Source organism: Cherax quadricarinatus, chromosome 40 (genome assembly GCF_038502225.1).
Source record: "Cherax quadricarinatus isolate ZL_2023a chromosome 40, ASM3850222v1, whole genome shotgun sequence".
NCBI lineage: Eukaryota > Metazoa > Arthropoda > Malacostraca > Decapoda > Parastacidae > Cherax > Cherax quadricarinatus.
This window is the reverse complement of record NC_091331.1, coordinates 5,746,138-5,761,221: the sequence shown is the minus strand read 5'-3', so window position 1 is coordinate 5,761,221 and position 15,084 is coordinate 5,746,138. Positions and strand designations below refer to the sequence as shown.

Sequence of the window (15,084 nt, the reverse complement as noted above, 5' to 3'; positions counted from 1 at the left end):
CTGATCGCTACTAGGTCACTCTCCCTGAGCCGTGAGCTTTATCATACCTCTGCTTAAAGCTATGTATGGATCCTGCCTCCACTACATCGCTTCCCAAACTATTCCACTTACTGACTACTCTGTGGCTGAAGAAATACTTCCTAACATCCCTGTGATTCATCTGTGTCTTCAGCTTCCAACTGTGTCCCCTTGTTACTGTGTCCAATCTCTGGAACATCCTGTCTTTGTCCACCTTGTCAATTCCTCTCAGTATTTTGTATGTCGTTATCATGTCCCCCCTATCTCTCCTGTCCTCCAGTGTCGTCAGGTTGATTTCCCTTAACCTCTCCTCGTAGGACATACCTCTTAGCTCTGGGACTAGTCTTGTTGCAAACCTTTGCACTTTCTCTAGTTTCTTTACGTGCTTGGCTAGGTGTGGGTTCCAAACTGGTGCCGCATACTCCAATATGGGCCTAACGTACACAGTGTACAGGGTCCTGAATGATTCCTTATTAAGATGTCGGAATGCTGTTCTGAGGTTTGCTAGGCGCCCATATGCTGTGTACTCACCTAGTTGTACTCACCTAGTTGAGGTTGCGGGGGTCGAGTGAGAGAGAGACTCTCGGTGAATCAACCTGTGTGTGTGTGTGTGTGTGTGTGTGTGTGTGTGTGTGTGTGTGTGTGTGTGTGTGTGTGTGTGTGTGTGTGTGTTTATGTGTGTGTGTGTATGAATTTGTATGTGTGTGTGTGTGTGTGTGTGTGTGTGTGAGAGAGAGAGAGAGACTCGGCAATCAACATTTGCACCAATAACTCACTACAGTTGTGACCGGGTGTGGAAGTGTGAATTGCTCATTACTCTAAAATTTGTTCATGATTGCAGCCATGTATAAACGTAAGTAACCATTCTTACAGTATTCATTACCTTTGTAACTTGTGAGTTCATTACCTTTGTAACTTGTGAGTTCATTACCGTGTACCTAGTTCAGCCATCAAAACTTTGGAGCCCGGTCCCTGGACCCATTGTGTACCTCTGTAATCTGTAAATACCTTTGTAACTTGTCATGATTGTGACTAGACCTACCTGGAGTTCATTACCTTTGTAAATTGTGAGTTCATTACCTTTGTAAATTGTGAATTCATTACCTCTGTAACTTGCTCAGCTATCAAAACTTTGAGGCACAGTCCCTGGACCCATGATGTACCTCTGTAATCTTTTGACTACCGCCCACAGGATGGGTATGGGGTGCATAATAAACATATTAAACTAACTAACTAACTGCATACTATCAATAATGAGGAAAATAGGTTAAAATAGTATTATTTCGCTCACGAAAAGCCTCCCGTGGTGCAACGTTTCATCATTAAATGTAGTCTGTACCTGCGTGCCTCTCCCCACAACTTGCCAGAAATGCATTGAGTTGCACTGCATAAAATCAAATTAAACAAAATAAAGATCTTCACTTATACGAAGATACACAAGATAACATAACCATTTCTTTTACACTGTTACGTGGAAAAGCCTCTAGGTATGAATGCATTTTGAGTAATGTTTTTTTTTTCCAGTTAAACCATTACCACTGTAAAGAATTTTCTGTTGGCCTACGTATGTTTATGGAGAATAAAAATATTGATTGTTTGTATTAGCATATTTGAGTTAAGGTAGGATGTAACACTGGTGGGCGCATCATCATGGCCGGTTACGTGAGGTGTGACGGAATGTCACTACTCGCAACACTTATGCCTTTATGTTGGATGTAAAAGTCCGTCATGTAGCATTTGTTGCCATTATTGTACCCTAGTTTGAGTGAGCTTTATATTGAGCTTTATTATTTGTTGTGGTCTTTGTTTGTTTACAGTTAACAGCTGATGCTTGTGCGCATGCGTCATCTGTCAGCTGGGTAGCCTGTGTCCCAATCCCATACAGTTATATTATTAACCAATCCCAATTGATCTATGACACATCTGTTGGAAATAAGACAATTCTCCATTATCCAAAATATTGAATAATTATATATTTTGACACATATGTATTCACTGCGTAAGCAAAACACTAAATTTAAAGTCATTCAGTCATAGATTAAGTCTCATCAGAAAGATTGAACATGGAAGGCATCACAGGCGCAGAACTCTAGCAAAGAAGCGTTACGCAGTTTCTTAATTTTTGCGAGCGGATTTATGTTGCAAATTCCGTGAGCCATCGCTTAGAATCTCAGTTGATGAACGCTTGTTACCATGAAGTACGGAATCAGCACCACTTCAGAGGACGCTGTCATCGACAGCATCGTAAAAGACGAGTTGACAGGAGGAGGAGGAGGTAGAGGTAACTCAGGCAGTAATGGCAGCCCTCGGGTAGCAACCAAGGTAGTTCCTGACTCAGCAGCTGAAGCTGCTACATCTACCACTGTGGAAGCTCCTACCGCTGCCACTACCATGATGGAGGGTCCCGCAAGACCCGGTGTCAAGCATGATGTGGAGGCAGTGGTCTTTTCTATCCAGTTCTATGGCAAGACCGTGGGCGAGGTGGGTTTAATGAACCAGGACTTGGCTCAGCTCGACTGGAAGAAATTTAAGTCTTACTTAGTAAGTTTTCTCTTGTAACTTTCATCATGCCAATAAAAACAAAAGCAAATCACTAGTACAATACTGCTTTATATATTTTTTAATTTACAAATATTAGATTTACATTAATATTACACTGAAGTATTCATTTGCATATACAGTATCTTTTATGTGTTTTATACTGTATCTGATAAATATGTCTATATATACAGTATCTGCAATATAATTTTAACACTACTTATCGTTAAAGTTTGCCTGAAATATGTGAGTAACTATACTTTTTCGTGTAAGAAATAATTGTAACATTAATGTATCTTCTTGGAGGATAAGTGATTATGATGATTATGAAAGTAAGAGGGATAATGTGGCAGCCTTAATGAAAATGTTTATTACTGTTTTACTCTTGGGTTTTCCTATGTTAAACCTTACTTTTTCACCATTATTTGTTTATAATAATAATAATAATAAAGACTCAGGAAATCGTAATGACACGATTGCAAACAAACCATACCATAGTGCTAACATTGTAGTAGTACAAAAAAAATCTGGGAAGGAAATTGTATATTTACTCTGAATAAAGCTTTGTTTATCCTTGTTCAAGGGTCATGTATATTTTATCTTGTAGTGGAAATTACACACACACAATCTGCTTGAGTGACACTATATAATGTACCAAATTATTGATGGTATGTGATGTGATAAGCACTTGAGGTGATTTGCCTCTCATCCTTGAAAATTGGTGGTCACTCCTTCAGCCTCAAAACACAAGCATGCAGCCAGACCTTATATATTGGAGTAGAAATGAGGTGTAGCACCTGGAGGTGAGCTTAGCTCACTGCTGGCAGTACTAGTTTATGCTAAACAGTTTTTAGTAAAGGAATTACATTTCATATGGTGTACAAATTTTTACTCAAGAGAATCTACAAAATAAGATCCTTCTTGAGGAAACAACTGTAGCAATATTAATAATTTAATCCAGACTTACACATGTAAAAGGATGTCAGGGGACTTCACTAATAATTTTAAGTCACTGATGTCATTAAGTTATCCAGGCAGTAGGTTTGGTGAATTGTTAAACTGTGACCAAATAAAAATATGAGTTAACAACATTATTTAGGTATAGGTTAGGTTAGTGCTTACAATATTTTCACTGAATCTGCACTTTGGAAAGCTGTAGAATTTGGGTGGGGGAAATATGATTAAGGTGTATAATTGGAAGACAGGACTAAATAAAAAGGATATAAATAACATGCTAAAAATACCTAAGCAAGACAGGACTTGCAGCAATAGGTTCAAGTTGGAAATATTTAGATTTAGAAAAGATAGAGGACAGCAGTGCTTTAATCATAGAGTAGTGGATGAGTGGAACAAACTCCCAGGTAGTGTTAGTGAAGTGAAAACCTTGTGTAGCTTTAAAAATAGTTTAGACAAGTACATGAGTGAGCATGGGTGAATGTGAATTGGATCTGCCTACCATGGGTCAGAAGGCTTGCTGCAGTGTTCATCCTTATGTTTTTAAAACTTTTTGCCAGTAGAAAAATATGAGAGATTAAGGTATGTGTGAATTCTAGGAATTTAAAATTCAACTAAAATCTTTTTAACCAATATATCTTTCAGTTTCAGAACTTGTTGAGTATGAATCACCAAGAAAATATTTGTGTTAGTTACAATGATGATGAAGGTGACAAGGTATGTAATGGATCTCAATTTCAGCACTTTATCCTTTTCTTGAATGAATATTTTAAATAATTTTTAACTCTTGAATATGAACCAAAAATAATGTCATGGTTAGATTCAAAATTTAGAAAGAATTAGTGCCTTGAAATATTAAGTATGATCAAGGGACTTTTATGAAGGGATTAACTCTGGGTGGGAAAGGTAGTGGCTGCATTCTGAGGGAATGGGTGAAGATACTGCAATTTATAGTCATTTGAGTTGTGGTATCTTCACTTCTGGAAGGAGAATGAATGGTAGTAATTGTCCTCTTTGGGTCATCCTACCTTGGTGGGAAATGGATGATGTTTTAAAAAATGCTGTATTATCATAGGTACTTTTAAGAATAGGTTAAATAGTTTTATGTGATTGTGCAGTTATATTGGTGAGTGAGCATATGAAAATGTAATAGCATTGTATAATGGGAATGAAAAAACTAAGTGTTTAAACTGCGAATGAATGTTTTTAATTTTGTTTCAGCTACCTATTGAATCAGACGAGGAGTACCAGGAAGCACTAAAGGTATGCTTATGTATTATTAGAGGGTTTGCACTAATTAAATTAAATAAGTTTTTAAACACTTGTAAACTTTAACTGTATTTATTGTTGGATGTGTTTGTTCACAGTAAATTTTAATTTAAAACACTAGAATTTGATTACTCTTACTTGATGTGTTGTCTTTGGCTAATTTCAGTTGTGTATTGCAATACAGTGTATTAAATAATGGTTGCAATACTGTATCTAATAGAGTATTAAATATTATAGTTTTTAAATAACTTTTATTTTTCAGATTGCAAAGAAAAAAGCAGAAGCACATGATAAAATGGTATTAGACATTACACGACAGGGTGGCCTTCCCACTGTGTTGTCTTTTGTCTCCTCAGGAATAAAGAGAGTTAGCTCATCCCCACCAAAAGAAGGAGGGATTTCATTTTTCAAAGCTTCCTCACCACCAAAGGAATCATCAGGATTTATGGCCAAGGCTGTTGGGACTGAGAGAAAGCTGTTTACAGGAATTTTCTCACCAGACAGAGGTAAATAGTCAAGATTATTGATTTGTTGCTGTGTACTTTTTGTAAATGGTAATATTCAATACTCTGGGAAAAACACTGAACAAAGATTTTGCAAATTTAAGATTTTAATAGTTTTCCTAATAAAATTTTCATCGTAGATGAAAACTGCCTGAAACTTTGTCTTTTCATACTAAAGTAAGTCCCTGACTTACAATCAGCTGACTTAAGCTAATTGATGACTTATGACTGCTGATTTGCAGATAGGATTATTGAAAATATTAAAGCCAATTTTTTTAATAACTTATTTTCCTTGGCTTTTTTTTTTTTCACCGAATGCATTTGATGATTTGTGTGTTCTTTTTATGCATCTGTGGAGAGTTCATGTTTGTTTGGAAGAAATTGGTAAAGTTCAATGGATTATATATTTATACTTTTTGAAGTTGAATTATAAATCTTTTTTATATTATTTTACCAGATGTATTTATAATTTGTGTATATGCATTTTATGCTTGTCTATTATCTGTTATCTGTGTGAGTTTTCATGTTTGGTAGTGATTAGTTATATATTATAGATTACATCCCAGATAACAGCCCTTCATAGTCGACATAGTGAGTCCCTTGAAAGCGAATAACGGACTTGTAGATTGTTGTATAGTGAAATATGTTGATCTACTCCCTGATACAAAAGGTGAGGACAGTTGAAACAGCACTAAACATTGTAAAATCTAAAATTTAATGTGATGTTAGGAAACAAAATATCATACCTACACATGTTTGGTAAAGAAACACCAGGTGGAGCACAACCATTGTTCAGATTTAGTAACCCTGCTGACCTAATCAGATCTGCAATATCTCAGAGGAAAAATGTATATATAATGGTTGTTTATATAAGAAATGCCAAAGCCTAATCCATGGGCTATGACAAATAGAGAAAAACAAACCAGAGCTAGTTAATAGTACTTTGTCGGAGATGGAAAAATACAGTGGACCCCCGGTTAACGAACTTTTTTCATTCCAGTAGTATGTTCAGGTGCCAGTACTGACCGAATTTTTTCCCATAAGGAATATTGTGAAGTAGATTAGTCCATTTCAGACCCCCAAACATACACGTACAAATGCACTTACATAAATACACTTACATAATTGGTTGCATTTGGAGGTGATCGTTAAGCGGGGGTCCACTGTATTGACAAAAAATTCCTGTACTGGAAAAGTCTGTTGTATCTTGTGAACAACATCTTCAAAACTTCCACAATGACATTGACTCTATATAACAGAACAAAAAATAACCTATATGCTTCTTGACTTAAAATAATTTACCTCTCATGGTCATGTACTAATAACCTGTCCCTACAATTTAAAAACAAAACCACATAGTCTTTGAATCATTAATTACAATGTTAAATTAGTTTGTTTAATTAAACCTGCATTTTTGTGTCTTATTCTAAACATTATTTTTTAATCTCTTATAGTACTAGTCTACCTTATTGTGTTCATCTAGGTTCAGTTATCTGTATAGTCTTACAAGAATTTTGTTGTTATATGAGCTGTACTCGTAATTTTTCACTAGTTTCATTTATTCATGATAACATTGAAAACCTAGCAAACTTGTTCAACAACTAAGAGGCTGCTGACCAAAATTGTACCTACTGTACAGCCATCCTTGCTAAGAATATCCTTTGTAAAAATAAGAGTGCAACTGTGTTCAACCAAAATGTTAGATCTCTAAGCAAACAATGATACATCAGGGCTCTCCTTGAGTCGTTAAATTTCTTTTTCATAATATTAACAGAGACTTTACTAAACCAACTAGATGTATTGCATAACCCCTGGCTCCCTGTGATAGGAATAGTACAGTGTGTGTCATAAGTTTATAGTGTACTTATTAAATACAGTGGAACCTCGTTTATCGGCCGATTCGTATTTAGGCCAGTTTTTCGGCGGAAATTTTGCTCCATATTTCGGCCATTGCCTCGTTTATCAGCCGTATTAGGTGTGTCAGCCGTGTGTAGATGAATCAGTCTCCCTTTGTCGGTGAGTGAGCATATACAGTGGACCCCCGCATAACGATTACCTCCGAATGCGACCAATTATGTAAGTGTATTTATGTAAGTGCGTTTGTACGTGTATGTTTGGGGGTCTGAAATGGACTAATCCACTTCACAATATTTCTTATGGGAACAAATTCGGTCAGTACTGGCACCTGAACATACTTCTGGAGTGAAAAAATATCGTTAACCGGGGGTCCACTGTACTCCACACATTCATCCAAACATTTCCTTAAAATCCATTGTTTATGGTGTTTTTTTATGAAGTGGGGCCCCAAGAAAGTTCCTAATAAGTTCCTTTGGTAAAAGTGAGAAACACAATGGAATTTGAGTGGTGTGTGGTTGCTGGAACTTGCCAGGATGTATGGCAAAAACAAAACAATCACTTCTCTCCTGGCAAAGAAAGAACAAATCAAGGAAGCTGATGTGGCTTGTTTATTAAGTGTGACTTTAAAATAAGCCACCATGGGCAGGGAGTGTAGCATGAAGGGAGGGAGTGTAGCAGGCAGGCAGGGAGTGTAGCAGGCATGCTGGAGTGTGGCATGGAGGGAGGGAGTGTAGCAGGCAGGCAGGGAGTGTAGCAGGCAGGCAGGCAGGCAGGCAGGCAGGCAGGCAGGCAGGCAGGCAGGCAGGCAGGCAGGCAGGCAGGCAGGCAGGCAGGCAGGCAGGCAGGCAGGGAGTGTAGCATGGAGGGATGGAGTGTAGCAGGCAGGCAGGCAGGCAGGGAGTGTAGCAGAGGCAGGGAGTGTAGCATGGAAGGAGGAAGTATAGCAGGGAGTGTGGAAGGGAGGCAGGGAGGGAAGTAACCCCAGAGAGGGCTTTTATACCTGAAGTCCTTATGAAGGGGGATTCAACTTCCAAACAATAATCAGTCCTCCCTCTCTCCATAAGCCATAAGCCAATAAGAGTCTTAATAAAGGTATGTAATAGTGATTTAAATGTTCTTAATTTATTGTATTTAGTTCTCATTGTTTTGAATATGTAAAACTATAATTAATCTTTAAACAGTGTATTTTTTGTGAATATTTTTGGGTGTCTGAAATGGATTAATTGTATTTACATTAATTCTTATAGGAAATATTGCTTCGAATTTAGGCCGTTTCGAATTTAGGCCAACCTTCTGGAACAGGTTCCACTGTATCAGTGTTGAAGATTTGAAGCAAATCAGAAGATTCATTCACAGGTTTTCACAAGGAAACTAATACATATCTCAATTTCTTTAATAAATATGGCAGATTGGGATATTCTTCTCTCAACAAACTAGCCATATCTCACTGAGGCAGTGTGACCCAAAAGGAAAAACAAAAGTTTCTCCTTTTAATTTAATAATATATACAGGAGAAGGGGTTGCTAGCTTGTTTACTCCCGGCATTTTAGTTGCCTCATACGACACTCATGGCTTAGGGAGAAAGAATTCTGTTCCACTTCCCCATGGAGTAGATTAGGACATATACGTTCCAAAATTAATTCATACCTTCTGTCAAGAAAGGCCATCTTTGAAGCCAGTGAGAAGAGACTAACTTTTTTTTTATCTCAGAGAGACCAGTATCCTAAATTACACAGTCACATTAAGCTTGAAGCTACTCATAAGCTGCATTATCAAGTTAGCAGCATCGATGAGTTGCAGCCAATCGAATAAGGCACTCGGATATTTTTTTTTTTTTTTTTTTTTTTTTTTTTTTTTTTTTTTTTTTTTTTAACAAACTGGCTGTATCCCACCAAGGCAGGGTGGCCCAATTGAAAAACAAAAGTCCCTCTTTAAATTTAGTAATTTATACAAGAGAAGGGGTTACTAGCCCCTTGCCCCGGCATTTTAGTCGCCTCTTGCAGCACGCATGGCTTACGGAGGAAGAATTTTGTTCCACTTCCCCATGGAGATAAGAGAAAATCAACAAGAACAAGAACTAGAAAGAAAATAGCAGAAAACCCAGAGGGGTGTGTACATGTATGTGTAGTGTGGCCTAAGTGTAAATAGAAGTAGCAAGACGTTCCTGAAATCTTGCATGCTTATGAGACAGAAAAAAGGACACCAGCAATCCTACCATCATGTAAAACAGTTACAGGCTTTCGTTTTATACTCACTTGGTAGGACGGTAGTACCACCTCCCTGAGCGGTTGCTGTCTACCAACCTACTACCTAGGGCCTCGGAAATTATCGCATGAAAACTAGCATTTTAATTTTTCCTGATCAACAAGCAGTAAGACTTAAGAAATCGTAATGACACGATTGCAAATAAACCATACCCCCGGCCGGGATTGAACCCGCGGTCATAGAGTCTCAAAACTCCAGCCCGTCGCGCTAGCGCGACGGGCTGGAGTTTTGAGACTCTATGACCGCGGGTTCAATCCCGGCCGGGGGTATGGTTTAACAAGCAGTAACAATTACAGTGTTAGATATGAAAGACTTTTATTATTTTTGATGAATTATGAATTTAAGAAAACTTAGTTTTACTCTATTTGGGGAGTGGGAACTTATCCTATTTTTCTTGCATGTTTTTTCAATTCATTTGCTTCAGACTTTACATATGTTGGCATAATGTTGTGTGTTCTATTATTTTTTCTGCCTTTTAAGCTCTTCGTGGCTGTTTTGGCAACTAGGTTGCCAGATATTATATGTTTTCAGACATTATACTGGTAAGAAAGTTATCATTTCGCATCAGATTTCGGATAAACTACATGACATGTGAATTTTTTCTTCTTTTTTTGTACTGAATACTTTAAAAGGACTTTAAAGGAGTTACTTCAAATTTGGAATGCATATCCATTGAAATATTTTAATACAGTAAGGTGCTCTAATATTTTTTTTAACACACTGGCCTTTTCCCACTGAGGCAGGATGACAGGTTGCTCTAATATGGAGGATTATAATCTCTAAGTGGTAGTTTTGATAAACAACTAGTTCTTGAAAATAAATTGGGAGTGTTTTATTTTCTCTAATATCTCAGCAATGTTCTAAACAATGGTTTCAGACATGGTTGCCCTCATTGAAGAATATTTGACCCTTAAGCATACTACAATGAAATTTAGTAGACTTAGACCTCGAGTGAAAGTTCTCAGAAGTATTTACTTGTCATTTTTATGAGGAAATGTTTGTTTTAGATTACTGTAGCTTGGCATTTTTAGACTAAACTACTGCAGATTTATTTTTTAATTGCATTAGTCAATCTTTGTGCCACAACCCCAAATCCTGAGGCATCTGGTGTTGCAAAATATTTAAAAAAAAAATTCTTAAGAAATGATAGGGAATCTTTTCCCAATGGTAATGACACCAAAAGTATGAAATTTGATGGAAGACTTACGGAATTACGCTCTAGCAAAGTTAGCAACCTTGGCGATATTTACGAATCAGCGATTTCGCCCACTTTGAGCCCTATTTTCGGCTAAATCCATTGTTCCAGTCGACTAAACTCATAGCTATTTCTTTAGAACTCCATTTGTTCTATTGATTGAGTACAAGAAACTGCCCAATTACCAATTTCATCTACCCAGTAAAATGGTCGGAAATTAGCAATTTGGCCAATTTCATGCAAATTAAAATAGTATATGCCAATTTCATAATAGGGTCCAGAATGAACAATGCAGACATTCCTGGCTCTAAAATAACATTTTCTTTGTTCATCAGTCACATCTCTAGGCCCCTCTGATATTACTCTTGCTTTCTATTTTGAATTTTTATTCGAACAAAAAATAGAAGATTTACTGTTATGCAGACTACTGCAATATTGTAATAAGTGTATAAATAATGTCAACCCCATTCATGACTGCATATTAGAATGGCTAGTTAGACATTTATTGGACATTGATGTCATTTGTTTACTCTTGATTATTGGCAAAAAATCAAACAGTTCCCCAACTTTGAGTTCTATTTCAAGGTCCTTTTCATAGTAAAAACCAATCAAAATCACCTCCATTTCTAAAATATGTTTATCATTCTATCAAATGTGACTATGAAAACGAGAATATAACCATAAAAACTATACAAAAATACACCTCAAAATTGGTGTTTTAATCCAAAAACATGGTCAGTTTTTTTTTCCTCATTATGCACTGCTTGCTGCAGGGTTTTTTTTGTACTGCTTACACTGACCAGACAGACCCATTCTCTCACATGTGGGCCTACCAGTTTTCTCCTGCTTGATTTGGAGCCACTAGAATTTTTGAATATATACATGTATACATCAAACACATTGGCTCATAAGATGTATAATATACAACTGAAACAGTCAAAGGGTTGAAGTCCTGTAGTCCTATTTCATGGTTGTTATTTTAACATTATCTGAATTACATTTCTGTTACATTGGTTCATACATTTGTTTTTTAAATGTTAACTGTGTTATTACAAATAGCTTCATGCGTCCCTTTTTTTTTTTTTTTTTTTTTTTTTTTTTTTTTTTTTTTTTTTATAAATTCTTATATTTTTTTCCCTAGTTATGGAATTGGGTTTTCTGGCTATTATTTTAATTTGGCTAGATCACCTGCTTAAGATTTGGTGCACATGTCTTGGAATTACATAATGTTCTGTGTTGTTAAGATAGAATATCCATTATTTTGTGCTGGATCGTTGTGTCCCTTCGTATGGCTGTTACGGAAACTAGATGAATTACCTCTGGGTTGGTAATACTGATGGAAGGTTTGCTGTTTCCTGTCAGTACCTCAACAGCACTTCAACCATATTGCTCAAGATTTTATTCAAATATTAAATGAGTTTATACATTTGGTGGTGATTCTAAATTTTGTAGCCACTCTGGTGGTTACTGTAGCTACCTGGTGTCTACCTGGAGGGCATTCCGGGGATCAGCGCCCCCATGGCCCTGTCCATGACCAGGCCTCCCGGTGGATCAGGGCCTGTTCAACTAGGCTGTTACTGCTGGCCGCACATAGTCCAATGTACAAACCGCAACCTGACTGATACAGCACTGACTTTAGGTATCTGTCCAGCTCCCTGTTGAAGACAACCAGGGGTCTATTGGTAATTCCCCTTGTAGTTGTTGGGAGTCTGTTGAACAGTCAGTCTTGGGCCCTGGACACTTATTGTGTTTTCTCTTAGTGTACTAATGCTGCCCCTACTTTTCATTGAGCGTATGTTGCATCACCTGCCAAGTCTTTTGCTTTTGTTGGGAGTGATTTCCGTGTACAGATTAGGGACCAGTGGCAGCTTTATAATAAATTTTTGGAATTGTCTTAAAAAATATATATTGATTTTGCTTCACTTAATGCGTGTTAGATTTGAAGCATATTTACCCTGCATAAAGCATTTTTTTTGTGTGTGTGTTATATTGCTCCTTAGTAGTACTGTAGTATCAGGTTGTGTGTTGCGAGCAGTTCAATTATTCTTGTCCAGATTTAACCCTTTCAGGGTCTGTCCCGTAGATCTACGGCTTTACGTTCAGAGTCCAAACCATCGATCTACGTCATGAGCTCAGCTCACTCTGATAAACTGTGAGTGGTAAATTTGGGCCTAGTTATGAGAGAATACAACTATGTGGTATGTGTGCACCACATAAAACAAATCCTGCAGCACACTGTGTATAATGAGAGAAAAAAAACTGAGACCGTGATTTTCGATTAGAACAGTGACTTTGCAGTGTTTTTTCGTATGTTTTTTATAGTTGTATTTGTGATTTCTTGGTCTCATTTGATAGAATGGAAGAAATATTACAGAAATAGAGATAATTTTGATTGGTTTTAGCACTGGAAATGGCTTGAAACTGAGCTCAAAGTGGCGGAAATGTTAAATTTTTGCCGATGTTCAAGAGTAAACAAACGACCTCACACGTCTAATACACACCAGCTGGTGGGTCTAATATACATTCACAAATGTGGTGATGATATTTATACAATTATTACAATATTGCATAGCAGTAAATCTTCTATTTTTTGGTGTGAATAAAAATTCATTATATGAATAAAAAATCAAAATGGAATTTATTTGTAAAGCTTCAAAACATAACTAATGAACCGAGGAAATGGTAGTTTAGTGCCAGGAATACCTACATTGTTTATTCTGGACCCTATTTTGAAATTGGAATATTTTGAACTTTGTGTTAAATTGGCCAAATCACCAATTTCCGGTCACTTTATTTTGTAATTGAAACAGTTGACTTGGCGATTTCTTGTGCTCAATCGATAGAACAGAAGTAATACTAGTGAAATAGCTAAGAATTTGGTCGACTGGAATAATGTAATTGACCTAAAATGGGAGTCAAAGTCGGCAAAATCGCCGATTCGTAAATATCGCTGACACATCAAAATTCACGAGAGCATAATTTCGTCAATTTTCCATCAAATTTCGTACTTTTTGTTTTATTACATTCACAAAAAGATTCTCTACCATTTCATAAGAAAAAATAAAAAAAAATTTTCTTGAAAATTCTTGGACACTGGGGCACCACTTCAGATTTTGGCCTTGGACCCTGAAAGGGTTAAATGCATACTGGCTATGCCTTGGCATTGCAAGAATTTTTTTTGGATAGCATTCATTTAGTTATTTTTTCTTAAGTTTGTATTTTTTTTTTATTTTTTTTTTTTAAGCTTTGTCTACATATGTTAAGTTTTTCTTATTTTTATTTCTAAATAAAAGACTGGCTGTACATGTAAGGAAGTTAATTACGATAGTATCTGTACCCATAGGTCCAATACCAGGTCATGTGAAGGGGGTGTGGGGTTATAACTGTGATGAGGCACTAGATAATGACAAGCCCTTCACCACTGCAACCGAACCCACCGCCATACCCACAGCTTGTGCTCACTTCGAAAGTGGGCCACCCCTTCAGGACTTGCAAAACTCTTCTCCTAAGTTACTTTACAAGTACAAGTCTGATGCATCCAGCCATTCAGTTAAGACTAAGCCCTTAAACATTCCCACCAGTCAAGATGTTTTTGGTGCAGGTAGTGGACAGTTACCTGATGGAGGGGCTCGGCCACGAGTGACACAGAAGCAGAGGCATGACACAGAACATCCGCCACAGTGGTTTACTTCATACATGTCCAAGGTAAGTAGCAGTAGTAACAAGGCATGACCTACACTTTGTAAACTCTTTGTAAATATTGATAATCATCAATGTTAGTATCTTTTTTTTAACACTGGCCGACTTCCACTAAGGTAGGGTGATGCAACAAAGAGGAAAACACTGTCACTCACTCACTGTCTTGCCAGAAGGGCACTGACATTGCAGTTTAGATGACCTCCAAACTCCAACTTCCCCACCCCACTTTAGAGTGCAGGTGTACTGTACTTCCCACCTGGAAATAAGTAGCCTCTTAAGTTCAGCTATCAGGTTTCCCTGAATCTCTTCATAAATGTTACCTTACTCATACTCTAACAGCATATCAAATCATAAAAACCACTTGTTCTACTCATTTCCACCTAACACAGCCTCTTGGATATCCAAGCCTTTAGCACTCAACCTCCTTTGCACCTTCCCTCCAACCTTTCCTAGGATGACCCCTACCCCTCCTTCCTTCCACCCAGCATAATTTTTAGTGATTTTTTTTATTTAACAAAATCTGTGAAAATATGTTCCTATCTTCAGGGAGGTCATTTCGAGAATCAAGTCCTAGACCAGTAAACCCTCGATATAGCGGACTTTTAAAATAACGAACAAAATCCACTAGGTAACTGTGCACTTAACTGCTTTATTTTCAATGATTTTTGCAGTGAAACTGTAAATTGTATTTCTTTTAACACTAGCTGTCTCCTACCAAGGTGGGGTGACCCAAAAAAGAATAATTTTCACAGTCATTCACTCTATCACTGTCTTGTCAGGGGCACG

At 37.1% G+C, this 15,084-nt stretch overlaps 1 protein-coding gene across 5 annotated transcripts in view; it reads left to right on the top strand.

Moving 5' to 3' along the window:
• Window positions 1-15,084, top strand: part of LOC128687371 (next to BRCA1 gene 1 protein) — a 60,991-nt gene that overhangs the window by 3,366 nt on the left and 42,541 nt on the right. For 3 of the 5 annotated variants that reach the window (XM_053774806.2, XM_053774805.2, XM_053774807.2), the window contains exons 1-5: window positions 2,071-2,559; window positions 4,156-4,227; window positions 4,732-4,773; window positions 5,042-5,285; window positions 13,943-14,304. In XM_053774806.2, coding sequence (XP_053630781.2) covers window positions 2,212-2,559; window positions 4,156-4,227; window positions 4,732-4,773; window positions 5,042-5,285; window positions 13,943-14,304 — 1,068 coding nt within the window. In that variant the 5' untranslated portion in view covers window positions 2,071-2,211. Of the gene's footprint in view, window positions 1-2,070; window positions 2,560-4,155; window positions 4,228-4,731; window positions 4,774-5,041; window positions 5,286-13,942; window positions 14,305-15,084 lie in introns of those variants that run through there. The other 2 variants (XM_053774808.2, XM_053774809.2) reach the window with 2 other exon arrangements.